The sequence below is a fragment of the Oncorhynchus nerka genome, linkage group LG12 (assembly GCF_034236695.1).
Source record: "Oncorhynchus nerka isolate Pitt River linkage group LG12, Oner_Uvic_2.0, whole genome shotgun sequence".
NCBI classification, from domain to species: domain Eukaryota; kingdom Metazoa; phylum Chordata; class Actinopteri; order Salmoniformes; family Salmonidae; genus Oncorhynchus; species Oncorhynchus nerka.
Window position 1 is genome coordinate 10,230,884 of NC_088407.1, and position 14,615 is coordinate 10,245,498.

The 14,615-nt window shown below is 42.3% G+C and overlaps 2 protein-coding genes and 1 pseudogene across 2 annotated transcripts in view; 1 reads left to right on the forward strand and 2 right to left on the reverse strand.

Annotated features, from left to right (window-relative positions):
• Positions 1-14,615, reverse strand: part of LOC115124437 (pyruvate carboxylase, mitochondrial-like) — a 671,386-nt gene that overhangs the window by 266,808 nt on the left and 389,963 nt on the right. The gene's annotated exons all lie outside the window — the stretch shown is intronic.
• On the forward strand, positions 1,923-3,375 carry LOC135574388 (uncharacterized). The gene is made up of 3 exons (XM_065025981.1): positions 1,923-2,891; positions 2,982-3,109; positions 3,357-3,375. The coding sequence occupies exons 1-3, from the start codon at positions 2,040-2,042 to the stop codon at positions 3,373-3,375; spliced, it is 999 nt and encodes a 332-aa protein (XP_064882053.1). The 5' UTR covers positions 1,923-2,039.
• On the reverse strand, positions 8,551-14,430 carry LOC135559585 (ATP-dependent RNA helicase DDX39A-like; annotated as a pseudogene).

Below are 14,615 nucleotides of genomic sequence, written 5' to 3' on the forward strand. Positions count from 1 at the left end.
TTAAGAGTGGGTTAACATCTCACAGCAAGAACTGCCAAATTTAGTGCAGCCCATGAGGAGGAGATGCACTGCAGTACTTAATGCAGCTGGTGGCCACACCAGTTACTGACTGTTACTTTTGATTTTGACCCTTCCTTTGTTCAGGGACACATTATTCTATTTCTGTTACTCACATGTCTGTGGAACTTGTTCAGTTTATGTCTCAGTTGTTGAATCTTGTTATGTTCATACAAATATTTACACATGTTAAGTTTGCTGAAAATAAACGCAGTTGACAGTGAGAGGACGTTTTTTTGCTGAGTTTAGTTAGAACTAATAGTTTTGGAATTCAGATTTTAATTCTGATTGTAATTCTAAGGTTATGGTTTATAGCTGGAAAAGTGGGCATAATAATGGAGGGCTTAAGTTCTATGTATTTCCTTATGTTCCTATACCCCAGGTTGGGACCCTCCAAGCTAGTGCTAGAGAGCAAGTGCTCCAGACAGATGTCCATTCGGCTGGCCATGATGGACTAAGCCTGCCAGCCCTGGTAGACTGCCTCCAGGATAGCCCTCGAAAGGCAGATGTCCATTCCGCTGGCCATGATGGACTAAGCCTGCCAGCCCTGGTAGACTGCCCTCGAAAGGCTCCCATGATGGAGCCTGCCAGCCCTGGTAGACTGCCTCCAGGATAGAAAGGTAAGAAACATATTTTAGTTCTGTTGCAAAACATCTGGTTGTCACGGAGGCCAGTTGGTTGCAATCTAGTAATACGACGGGTTGAAAACCAGTTTACAACGCGATAATAACGCCATTAAGACACATGGACCACCTACTAGTTAGAACTAATAGTATTGGAATTCAGATTTTAATTCTGATTCTAATTCTAAGGTTAACCCTTATGTGACATGTCACTCAGTACCATCATGCCTATGGTGAAAAATGTGGTTTCTATGGTGATAAGATTTCCCCACTGTTGTTATTTGTCTCAGAACCTTGTGCCGAAGCCCCCGCAAGGCCCCAGGCCCAGCCGAGAGGCAAATATAGCAAAGGCAGAAAAGAAGGCCACAGAGGTTATCAAGGCTAGAAAGTCTAGGGAGGCTAAGTCAGGGGTGAAAAAACTAAGCCGCCAAGTAGTTGGTATGTTGGCACTGCCTCAAACTCTAACTCAAACAACCAGTTACAGTGAGTATTCATCTCCACTTCCAAAATACCTGGATTTATTGATAGAATTCTAAAACGATATATGGTGGAAGGATCCACTAATGTCTACGATCCTCTTTCTGTAGGTGTCCTGCCAGCTATCAAGAAGGGCACTAAAGTTACCCTCCAGTCCTCCAGCTCCCTCTCCGATGACAACAAGGAGGCACTAGGTTAGTTATTATGTTGTTTTTACCGTCTTTTGCACCCGCACATTCCCCTTCTTTCTTTTCTCTTATTGTCAGTAATGGTATTTTCATTTTCTCTCCTCTTTTTTTCTTATTTTTCTATACAGTGTTTGGAGACATGTTATGTGTGAAGAATTACTTTAAATCAAATGTCAAACTCATTCTATAGAAGGCCGGGTTTCTGCAGGGTTTCACTCCACCCTTGATTGATGAATTAAGGTCACTAATTAATAAGAAACTCCTCTAACCTGGTTGTCTAGGTCTTAATTTAAAGGAAAAAACTAAAACCCGCAGAGACTTAGCCCTCCATGGAATGAGTTTGACACCCTGTATTGAATACATTTTGATTTGACTAGGGGCCGTCTGCCAGGTCCTGACCACCAGGGTGGGAGACATCCTGAACAGTACCTGCAACGACGATTACAAGGCCAGGCTCATCATCCAGAAAGGTACACTTATAACCTGTTTTGCCCATATGACCAGTAATAACCAGTGTATTACCATTATAGTAAATGTACTAGATACTGCATAGTGTAAAACATGGATGTGACTTTGAACCAGTTCAGAATATGAGTGTGTTTTCTTAGGATTGGATTCCGGTGCCAGGGAAAGGTTCCCTGACTCTCCGTGTTCCTCTTCACCCAAGGACGAAGAGGAGGTGGTTGGAAGTGTCATGACTGTCTCATACCCTAAACCCTCCACCTCAACCCAGGCAGCATGGGCAGCTCCTGCCCAGACTCTGGAAAAAGAGGTGGGGGGGGCTGAGGTCTCCGAGATGAGTGACAGCTCCCTGATGCCCACCAAGAACAGGCAGGACCCCCTGGAGAAGATTCCCTCCCTCCTACCAGGCAAGGAGCACATCCTCCTTTGCAGCACTCCCTGGGCCACCGTCATGAGCCCCCAGACTCTGAAGTTTATTCTCCACGGCATCATGTGCCGACTGGAGGCCTCAGAGTCCCCCCAGACAAGGAGGGCCAATGACCCCTTCAGGCTGATGAAGGATCTCTTTGTGGAGGTCCAGCATGCCCTGAAGTATGCTGACATCTCTGTCGTCTTTGGCCTGGAGGAGAGCATCCAATTCAGTGGTGAGGATGCGGTGAAGGTCATCGTGAAGACTGCGGCTAAAAGATTGTCCCTGCATTCGGACTCCAACCGGGCTCAACAGCGTGCCGCACGCTCTGGTAGCGAGGGAGCCATCAGGTGCATGGCGGACACCATCACACAAGTCATAGAGGACTGGAGTTTCGAAGGCCATTTTGGAGCCAGGAGGAGCCGTGGTAGTGGGAGGTCACACTCCTCAACCTCCTCAAGGAGTGACGTCACCCTCACCGAGGAGCTCCTGGCTTGGAGGGAAACCCTAGAAGAGGACCTAGAGGAGATGGCTGATGACAGCACTGGTTTGGAAAAGACCAGTGTGAGCTCAGCCATCTCTGAGAAGTCCCAGGTAATTAGCTACCTTTCTGAAAGCACCAAGCCCATCAGCAGCGCCCTCTCCACAGACCTCGAGGACATCACCTCCACACAGGTGAGACGGCCAAGAACCAGTAGATCGTTTTGTTATTTGGGCTGTTTGATTGTGAGGCATCGACTCATATCTGTTTCTCTCTCTACTAAGAAAAAAGAGAAGGAAGAGGCTATGAAAAAAGAAGTGAGGAAGTCAGGAAATAAGAAGCGAGGAAATAACAAGAACCAGAAGAAGAACAAGGTGTCTCCTCTTGGCAATGATAGTAAGTCCTCATTTCTGTCAGTCAACATGTGCATCTGTCTTCAGCACACTATTGTAATGTAAGGACGGAGACTATGATAAAGTTATCAGGGTCTTATTCATTAGCCACTAAATGGAAGACAGCGGACTAAAACAGGGAGGAACTTTCTTGAACTTGCCAATAACAAATGCTTGTTTTTGTTTTCTGTTTCAAAATATTTTGCTACTGTGTACCCTAATGAACACGACCCTGATTTCATGCCTTGTTCTCTGTCACCTGTTCAGGTACTGTGGCTGCAGATGAGCCTAAGAAAAACAGTCTCTCCTCCCGCGGATCACAGCCGCCCTGGCAAAACTATTTTGCTTCCCTGCAAAATAAAAATGCAAAAGTTACTGTGCAGAAGACGAGTTTGGGAAAACCTGCTGCCACTTCCCCCAACCCACTTTCTAAATAAACTCTCAAAGCCAACAGAAGAGGGAGGGAGACAACCCCCGTACTCACAACTCATTTTATTACACCCCATTTAATTCAATAAACACAACGTGCAGCTATTTTGATCTTCTTCTACTTGAGTTTTTTTTACAGACCAACCTGCATGCTATAGATTCTTAAGGTCAATTTGCTGTCTACTACAGTATCATTGTTATGAGTATGTTCACTGTGCCAGTCATTATAGCCAGTATAGGCTATAATAATGCCCTAACCTAATTGCAATTGACATAAGAGTTACATTTGAATAATTCCCTCATTTTATATATTGTTTTAGAGGGAATAAATCTCTAAAGCACTATAGAGTGCCGTCCCTAGGAGGGGTGCATCACTTGAGTGGGTTGAGTCACTGATGTGATCTTCCTGTCTGGGTTGGCGCTCCTCCTTGGGTTGTGCCATGGCAGAGATCTTTGTGGGCTATACTCGGCCTTGTCTCAGGATGGTAAGTTGGTGGTTGAAGATATCTCTCAAGTGGTGTGGGGGCTGTGCTTTGGCAAAGTGGGTGGGGTTATATCCTTCCTGTTTGGCTCTGTCCGGGGGTATCATCGGATGGGGCCACAGTGTCTCCTGACCCCTCCTGTCTCAGCCTCCAGTATTTATGCTGTAGTAGTTTGTGTCGGGGGCTAGGGTCAGTTTGTTATATCTGGAGTACTTCTCCTGTCTTATCCGGTGTCCTGTGTGAATTTAAGTACAAGCCTAAGATCACCATGCGCAATGCCAAGCATTGGCTGGAGTGGCGTAAAGCTTGCCGCCATTGGACTCTGGAGCAGTAGAAACGCATTCTCTGGAGTGATGAATCACGCTTCACCAGCTGGTAGTCCGACGGACAAATCTGGGTTTGGAGGATGCCAGAGTACCCTACCTGCCACAATGCATAGTGCCAACTAATGTTTGGAGGAGGAATAACGAATTGCCTGGGGCTGTTTTTCATGGTTCGGGATAGGACATTTAGATCCAGTGAAGGGAAATCCTTAACGCTACAGCATACAATGACATTCTTTACGATGCCCTTTCCTGTTTTAGCATGACAATGCCTCAGTGCACAAAGGAGTTCCAAACAGAAATGGTTTGCCGAGGTTGGTGTGGAAGAACTTGACTGGCCTGCACAGAGCCCTGACCTTAACCACATCAAACAGCTTTTTTTCTTTTAGCTTAATATTGCGGATAGAATGTTGCTTCCAATGTAATTGTCTGCATCATTTCCAATCCCCATATTTTTGGGGTAAATATATATATCCATACACGCATGCATATATATATGTACACACATACCTATATAGACATACATACTTTTTAAAAATATACCCCGCAAACTCTACCGCCGATCCCCAATACCAAAATAAATGATCTAATGACTCTGCCTCCTCACAGCAGATTCTGCAGAGCTTGGAAGATTGTATCCCCATATATATAACATTCTATTAGTTGCAAGAATTTTGTATAGTAATTTATATTTAAAAATTCTAAGTTTTGAATCCGGCGCTGTTTTATGTACAATTCATAAACCATGTGCCATGGAATGGGTACATCGAAAATCTCTTCCCAACTATTTTGCAATTTATATGGCACAGCGGTCATTTTTTTTTTGGTCCTTAAATGAAATTGGTATATGTTTTTATTTATCACACTTTTCTTTAACCATTTATGTTCTTTAATACAGGGCCGACATACAAGTTCCTTACTTTTTTCCCCTTCTACTTGCCTCTTCCATTTTTGTGGTAATGCTGCAATTAATTGGTTGTAATTTTGGGTAGAGCAGACATTTCCATATGTCTGTGTTAGCTGCATGTGTGACATAACTCCACCAGTCCTATTTATGATATCATTCACTAAAATTATACCTTTTTTAAAAATTTCTTCGATAAATACAATTTTTTAATCAAATACTATATTTGAATTTAACCACAATATTTGTTGTACTATTTGTTCCGTCCTTTCAGGTGGATTAAACTGAAATTGCAACCAACTTTCTAAGGCTTGTTTAAAAAATACAGATATTTCGGAGATTATTTCCTTTTCAAACAACCGAAAGTGAGCAGGTGTAATCTGAATAAGGGGAAAAGACCCTTCCTGAATATAGGATGAGACATGAGAACCAGTTTGGATTTAAGTATAACTTTTGTATGACTGATGCCTTTAGTGAGAGGTCTAATGCTTTAATATTTAATCATTTCTGCCCACCGAATTCATACTCGTTATATAAATAGGCCCTTTTAATTTTATCTGGTTTTCCGTTCCAAATAAAATTGAATATTTTTTGTTCATATCATTTAAAAAGCAAGTCACTAGGTGTAGGCAAAACCATAAGCAAATAGGTCAACTGTGATATAACTAAGGAGTTAATCAGGGTGATTTTTCTACAAATAGACAGGTATTTTCCTTTCCAAGGTAGCAAGATCTTATCTATTTTTGCTAACTTTCCATAAAAAAATTATTGAGTGAGATCATTTCTCTCTTTTGGGATTTGTATACCGAGTATGTCCACATCTCCATCAGACCATTTAATTGGTAAACTACATGGTAATGTAAAATGTGCATTTTTAAGGATCCAATATGTAATATGGTACATTTATCATAATTTGGTTTTAATACAGAGAGGATAGCAAAAGTATCTAGAGGCCGTGGAGAGACTCCAATTGTGGTTTTAAAAGAAAACATGAATCATCAGCGAACAATGACACCTTCGTTTTTAAGCCCCGGATTTCTATTCCCTTAATATTATTGTTTGATCTTATCTTTGCAGCTAACACTTCGATGGCAATAATAAATAGATATGCCGATAGTGGACAACCTTGTTTTACTCCTCTAGATAGTTTAAAACTTTCTGAGATGTAGCCATTATTTACTATTTTACACCTAGGGTTACTATACATAACCCATTTTATAAGAGATTCCCAAAATTGAAATATTCTAGGCATTTAAATATAAACTCCAGTCGTACTTTATCAAAAGCCTTTTCTAAATCAGCTATGAAAACCGATATTTCAGTGTTCTATTGTTTCCAGTACTTGTCTTATATTATCTCCAATGTATCGTCCATGTTAAAAACCTGTCTGATTAGGATGAATAATATCTGACAATATTTTTTAAAATTCTATGTGCCAAGCCTTTTGCTATGATTTTTGCATCACAACACTGAAGTGTAAGAGGTCTCCAATGTTTTAAACGGACTGGATCTTTATATATACCACTTGGGTCCTGTTTCAGTAATAATGATATCAGACCTTCTTGTTGCGTGTCTGATAATCTACCATTTATATAGGAGTGGTTAAAACAAGCCAATAATGTTCCTTTGAGTATACCAAAAAAAGTTTTGTATACTTCCAATGGTATGCCATCCAGCCCTGGAGTTTTCCCATCCGTAAAGGCCCCAATTGCCTCAAGCAGTTCCTCCTCTGTAATTTGGCCTTCACATGAGTGAACAGCTTTGGAATTAATTGGAACACCGACTGCGAGCCAGGTTTAATCGCCCAGCATCATTGCCCGACTTCACTAATGCTTTTGTGGATGAATTGGAAGTAAGTAGCAAGTCCCGCAGCAATGATCCAACATCTAGTGGAAAGCCTTCCCAGAAGAGTGGAGGCTGTTATAGCACCAAAAGGGGGACAAACTCTATAATAATGCCCATGATTTGTAATGAGATGTTTGACAAGCTTTTGGTCATGAAGTGTAGCATAAGAACACAACACAAGCCATGGCAACATGTGTAGAATTGCAGGAAACTAGCTTAATTAAACTGTAAAATGCTTTCTTTTCCCCATAGCAAAATGTCTAGAATTGCAAATAGCAGACAAAATGGTTTTAAAAACAGCAACATTTTGTTTCTGCTGCCATGGGAGGGCCTCTAAAAATGTTGGTCGGAGAAGGCGCTGTTGGCCACGCCCCCCACATCTATTTCTCCACCTAGTCAGGTGAACAGGGCCTTGCCCTTTATTATGATAAACAAGCCGGGCAACCATTTCACCAGAGCGGTTGTCTTGGTTGCACTTGTTTTCTAAGATCACTGGTGTCTGGTAATGTACAGGAATGATTCACCTCTCAGTTCACTCTCTCTGGGAGTATAATTAACGTCACCTCTCTATTGGCCCATTCCTGTGGCAAACTATCCAGACCTGTTCTGTAACCCCAGAGGGAGGTTTCATGTGGTGTTAATATAGAGCTGAATGAACACACAATCAACTGGTGACACAATGTACTGAGGCTATTGTACCAAAGTGGCACAGGTGTAATAGTAATAGGTCAGGTGGTTTCTTTTTGACGCCACACTAACTATACTGGTCCCAGTTTCGATCAGTTCCCCAGAAAAGGGATCTGGCTGGTTCATCTACTTTGGGAAAGTGAGGCTTAAACCAATCCCATGGACATACAGTTTATCGTTTATGTGTGTATTTTCTGTTAATGCCTAGGCAAATGCAAGGGCATCCGGTTATGTTATGTTGGTGTACAGTGTTAAATCTGTTTGTAATCCATTTGAGGTTAACACAGCAGTGCTGGTGATCCTTTTAATCTGTATCTTATTGAATCACAGACCTGATCAGGGTCAGATCGGCCTAGCCCCCTCCGACAATACACTCACTACCATTGCAGAATAAATTATTAGTCACATCGCATTGCTTTGCAATTCCTGTGGAGGGAGGATGGTGGAAGTGTGTATTTTAAAGCCATGTTCCCTTGGTATTCATGGAAACGTGATTATCAGGGGGCGCTTATTGCTACACTAGGAATTCAGGAAGCTATTCTTCTTCTAAATGTGGTTGCGTTTAGGGAACTTGGGTAGTCTGAGGGAGCTTCACCGGATGACATGATATTAGCTAATTAGCCCAAATGTGTCTGTTCTTCTTTCAAGCTTACCATCAAAGCAACTTATTCATTAGATTCATCTCGATTCTAGATAACATCCGCTGTTACAGGGCCATGGACAAAACAAGAAAATAAAAACCTAAACAGTCCTATCTGGTGCAAACACAGAGACGTCCCGAACCTCACTGACTAACACTGATTGGCCACTCTGTGCAGGTAGGTGTCGTGAATCCTCGGGCATGTCGTAGTTGAAGACGATGTTGACGCGCTCAATGTCCATCCCTCGGCCAAACAGGTTGGTGGCCACCAGGATCCGCCTTTGGAAGTCCTTGAACTGCTGGTACCGGGAAAGCCTGGGGGAGGAAGGGGGGCACCCATAGATTTAGAATAAGTAGAACAGGCATTCTACATCCTGCTTCACTCCTGTGGGTACACTGAAACTGTGACCCACAAACATGTTGTCTGAGAGAAAGTTCTTGTTAAGTCGATCTGGATAACAGCTTCTGCTACATGACTATTATAGAAAATGTGCAAGTAAATGAGATTCTCAATTTGATTGTGCAACTCCTCATTCCTCTCCTTTTGAAAAAAAGTCAACAGTAACTGAGGAGAGGAGGAAATGTGCTTGTATGAAATTAGACTCCATTCACACATAATGCAAATGACATTTACAGGGGTGGAATCCCAAATTAAAATGTGTAAAGTAGTAAAAGACATTTAGCTAGATATTGTATGGACAAAAACGATATGCTACTTATCGTTTTAAATATGTGCATGCTTCTCAGAGTAAACAGCTGATTGAAAGGGGAGGGGTAGATCTCAACTTCAGCAAAGGACACTTATGCTTCCTCAGCAGGAGGCGAGGACACCGTTTGCCTACTAACGAACTGACACTCCTCAACCACTTATCGGTTTACTGATAAGAGGACGGAAAAGCCGAGGACATTCTTTTGTCCAAATCAGTAATTCCCAATGAAAGCCAAGACCCAATCCCAAATCTGGTTCCTAAACCCTATGCACTTAATAATATCTGAGATGACTTGAAGTGTAAGCAATATCCTAATATTGCTTATACCAATCAAAACTGCTCAGATTTTAACAAGTGCATAGACTGTAGGGTTTAGCCAGTGATTTCTTCCTCTCCATCAGAACCCACCTCTCCTCCTGGGCCATGCCCCTGTGGATGGCGATGCAGGGAATTCTGCTCCACCAGCAGCTGAGACAGAGCCACACAGCGCTGCACAGACTTCACAAAGATCACCACCTTCAGACAGGGGAGAAAATGGCAGTGAGACACGAAGACAAACATGGGGCACAAAATCCATGCTGCATCTGATATGGCACCCTGGCTTTACCCTGGTCAAATAAATGTACACTCTGAAGACGAAAAACACAGGGCATAAAACTCACAGGCAGAAACCGGTGCATAGACTTAGTTCACTTGAATGAGTAAAATTGTATTTAAACACGTGACTTTCAAATCCATGGACAAAATACATTCAACTCACTCAGATTAAAACTAAAATAAATTACGTTTTAGCATTCAATTCTCTGAAAAGACCTCTGTTGGTACCTGGTTGAACTCGAGCAGGTCGAAGAGCAATTGCAGGGGTTCTCCTCGCTATCCTTCAGCTTGCAGTAGTACTGCTGCAGGCCGTGCAGCGAACAGCTTGGTCTCATCGTCCACAAACACCTCCATGGGCTACAGGAGATATTCATTGAGCACCAAACAGAACACAGGGAGGGACTACAGGACTTCCAGTGCTAAACATTTAGCTAGTGTGTCCTAATGAATAGAACATGGGGAAATGTCACTCTGGGACAGTTTTATAAACCGAGCCACATTAAGTGAAAAACAGGAGTAAAACCACATTCTGTGTGTTGGTGAATGAAGAACTACAAATGTGTCATCTCAGATATTATTAAGTGCATAGGGTTTAGGGGTAGATTTGGGATTGGGTCTTGGCTTTCATTGGGAATTACTGATTTTTGAACATCAATTACAAGTACTAGAGCTGGATGGAACTTTATTTTTCAATATTCACAGCTTTAATGCCAGGACTGTTCCTCCCGAAAATGTCCAGAGCCCCAGACCCAGGTTAAGAGAGGGTCAACTCTGGCCACTTTTGAGACAGACAGTCACGAGCAGGCAAAGCTTAGAGAGGCTAGATTGGAACTTATTACATGAATATTAAGACATATCCAAAATCATTTTAAAAACAAAAAAAGGGGGCAATCAGTAGTTTCTACATCAATTTTTAGACATTTAAAATGAAAAAGAATAACAAATGCCCATGAGCTTAGTTCAACTTTCGTACCCCACCAGAACCCAAAATACAAGCTTGTTTCATTCCATTGCTTGTAAACAAAGTAAACGCAAAAATAAACTATGTAGTCTCAAAACATGGTCAAAATGATAATTCTGATATCATTGACGGTCAGTCCTTGCATATAGCTCTACGAATTTCAGAGTGGTTAAATTTCTCCAGACCTATCCCTCCAAAACAGGGGCGAGGAAGATGCTTCATTAATGTTTATACTGCCGATTGCCTCTTCAAAGTGCAATTTAGGGAGATGGGTTCATCTGTGTGTGTGTGTGTGTGTGTGTGTGTAAAACTGCAACTTTAAGTTTCAGAACATGTACATAACCACGGGTTATAAGAAACCCTTCAACGTACATCCTGCATGAACTTGCGGCAGACAGGACGGATCTCTTTGCTTAGGGTGGCGCTGAACATCATGCACTGCTTCTCGTGGGGTGTGAGCCTGAAGATGTCCTGAACATCACACCTCATGTCTGAGGGGAGAGACGATAGGAAAATTATATGGCCGTCTCAAAAAAGTCAACCCACTCAGCCTGAAATCTGAGGACTACATAAAAATGTAAATAATTCCCTACATTTTGGCTAAAGTGCCTAAGTGGTACTTAAGTCACACAATCTATCCCATCCTGTTCCAAGATCCATTACTGCTTAGTAACAGCACAGTAACTAATATAAACAGATGTAGATCCCAGATACTACAATCACCAGCACAGACACCTGGTAGACAGAGTTCTCATGGGGGCAGTTCTTCGTTTCGTCCTTCTTGATGGATGGCTGCCTGCAGAGCATGTACTTGGAGAGAGAGGTAGGGGAGGATGTTTAATACAGAGCTCTCTGACAGCAGAGAAACAAAAAGCACACAAGATTATCCAATAGGATAGAACAGCATTGTAAACAGTGAGATTAAAGGAGAACAAATTCAGACTGCAATTGGCCCAGCGTCATTAGGGTTTGGCCGGGGTAGGCCATCATTGTAAATAAGAATTTGTTCTTAACTGACTTGCCTAGTCCAAAAAAGTTAAATAAAGTTGGCGATTAGGCACTTTCTTATGCAAGTATCCCCAGATACAGATTAAGCCTATTCCTAAACTACAAAGCACTCAATGGATTCTCCATCGAAAGCTATTTTTAGTAAAGGAGGATGTAACAGCAATTCAGTTGCTGCATCCACAATGTAGAGATTAATTTCATTATTCAACCACTCACCTGCCCGTCCACAGGCTCAATCTGCTGCAGGGTGGCCAGTACAAACACAGCCGTCTTGCCCATACCATACTTGGCCTGGCACAGGATGTCCATGCCCAGGATGGCCTGTGGGATGCACTCATGTTGGACTGAAAGACAGAAACGTAACTAGGAAGTTAGTTATGAACAAATTCTTATTTACAATGACGGCCTACCAAGAGGCCTCCTACGGGGATTGGGGCCTGGATTTAACATAAAAAAATATATATAGGACAAAACACACATCAACACATGACAACAGCATGGTAGCAGCACAAAACATTGTACAAACATTGGGCACAGACAACAGCACAAAGGGCAAGAAGGTAGACAACACATCACACTGACAGTTGTGGCTGCTTTGTAAGAGTGTCCATGATTGAGTCTTTTAATGAAGAGATTGAGATAAAACTGTACAGTCACTAGGGGCAGAAAACTGAAGAGAGGAGCAACCCAGGGATGTTTGCGCTTTGGGGACCTTTAACAGAATGTTACTGGCAGAACAGGTGTTGTGTGTGGAGTATGAGGGCTGCAGTAGATATCTCAGATAGGGGAGGGGAGTGAGGCCTAAGAGGGTTTATAAATAAGCATCAACCAGTGGGTCTTGCGACAGGTATACAGAGATGACCAGTTTAAGTATGATGTGATGCTTGAAGGGGCATACATGTATAACTCATAGTCGGAGTCCCAAATGACACCCTATATATTGTGGATTACTTTCGACCAGGGCCCAGTCACACACAGCGCTAGTTTTGAACAAAGCCCTATGGGCCCAGCTCAATAGTAGTACACTATGTCAGGAATAGGGTGCCATTTGACACACAGAATGGACAAAGTCAAAAACAGTCCTTGGTTGAAGGTGGGAAGTGCCTGTGAGGCTCACCTTCAGAGGGATGTTCAAAGCCACAGTCGACAATGGCGCGGAGCAGCTCTAGTTTGAGCAGGAAGTCTCGGAAGGCGGAGCTGTGGATGGAGACTAAGAGCCCTTTACCTCCTCCTTGCCCGCAGGTGTGGCGGTCTCCGGGGCAAACTGAGGCTCCTCATCCTCTTCATAGTCCAACAGCTCGTTGTCAACGTCGTTCTCTGCCATTCTAGAGAAGGGGTACTTGCGTTTAGTTGAAGTTAGGACACACTGGAGACTACTTGGGGGAGGGGATGGGGGGCCTGTATCAACAATACAGTAAATTCAGAAGGTTAATTGAAATGCCAATTCAATAATCTATGTACAATTCCTCACCATCTAACCTTAGTTATATTACATGAGGATTCCAATTCTTGTAATTTCACTTTCTGAATTGAATCCTAGTGAAACATCACCGTCTAGCACAGGGTTTTCCATATTCGGTCCTTGGGACTCCAAGGGTTGCACGTTTCCCCCCCAACATTACACAGCTGACTTAATCAAAGCTTGACGCTTATTTGAATCAGCTGTGTAGTGCTACGGCAAAACCCCCTGAGGTCCCTCGGACCGTGTTTGGGAAACACTCGTCTAATGTATATTCCTACATAGCATTAGCTAGCTGCTAATAATGCTAGTAGCAGGCCGCACGCACACCGCCAAAGCTGGACACTACGCAAAAAGGGAAGCGAATACATTTGGCACATAATCATTACAATTTCCTAGCTAAAAACAAGTATTGGACCAGCAACCACCCTGCAACTCAGTTTACAGTAGTTAGACAGTTGCACGATTCAATCAAGTTGAACAAGGAATCATGCCTCACTCTCCGCACAAACAATGGCAGCCGCCTCCTCATTCAAACTGTGTGACAGCAAAGTGCTATAAAGGAAATAGGTTCCAAATGCAAGGTGAATATTCAGAAATAACGTTGGCTCAAATTAATAACGAGCAAGACATTTCTAAGGTCTAACTTGACCTAAAATGTAATTCTCGGAACCAACCTGCGACACACTGCTAGCAGAAGTTAACTACTAACTGACACGACCGTGCTAGTACTAGCGTTAGCTTGACGCAATGCTAAATGTGTTAGTTAGCTAGCCAGATTGCACAAGGTTTTCGCAAAGATTTTAACAAAAATATACTCGAACATGGCTGCTATTTGTGAGCATTATGGAAAGAAAAATATGTTTCTTATTTACAATTGATGCAGATATTGAAAATTACTCAATACTGCACATTTTTTATGTAATTAAAATCGGCTTCGAGTATCACTGCTAGCTAGGTTCACAGGGGCAGTCTAGAAGCACTGTGCTCGTGTATTCGTGGCCACTATTGGTCCATTTTAAAGGCAATCTCAACAAACCGACCTGAAAACGAACCGTCTAATTTAATGCCGATCTTGATTTTCAATATCTGCATCAAATGCCGATCGGGATTTCGCACGCTGCCCTAAACTAAATTGTAGGCATAATTTCTTGTTTGACAACACTGGTATGAAAAAAGTACACTGATAACCTTATTCAGCAATAATGTAAACATTTATGATTTCTGTCAATTATAGCTACGTGTGACTAGGTTTCCTCATCCAGAAAAAAATCTGAATTTAGATTAGATTTCAATCGATTAGATTATTAGTCGGTCGGAGATGTAATTGTAGGGTACAGTGAAATTCTTAAGATCTGAACTCCAACAGTGCAGGTCAAAAGATAAGTGAATGAAGTGAATGAAACAATAATACGAATATGTGTAACCGGTGCTATACTGCACCGCTGTAACTCTACGTTGTGTGTGGTTGATTGAGACTA

Coding starts and splice junctions, on each gene's coding strand:
- LOC135574388 (XM_065025981.1), top strand. CDS start 2,040: ATGACTGTCTCATACCCTAAACCCTCCACCTCAACCCAGGCAGCATGG. Junction 2,892..2,981: donor AGGACATCACCTCCACACAG/GTGAGACGGCCA, acceptor CTCTCTACTAAG/AAAAAAGAGAAGGAAGAGGC.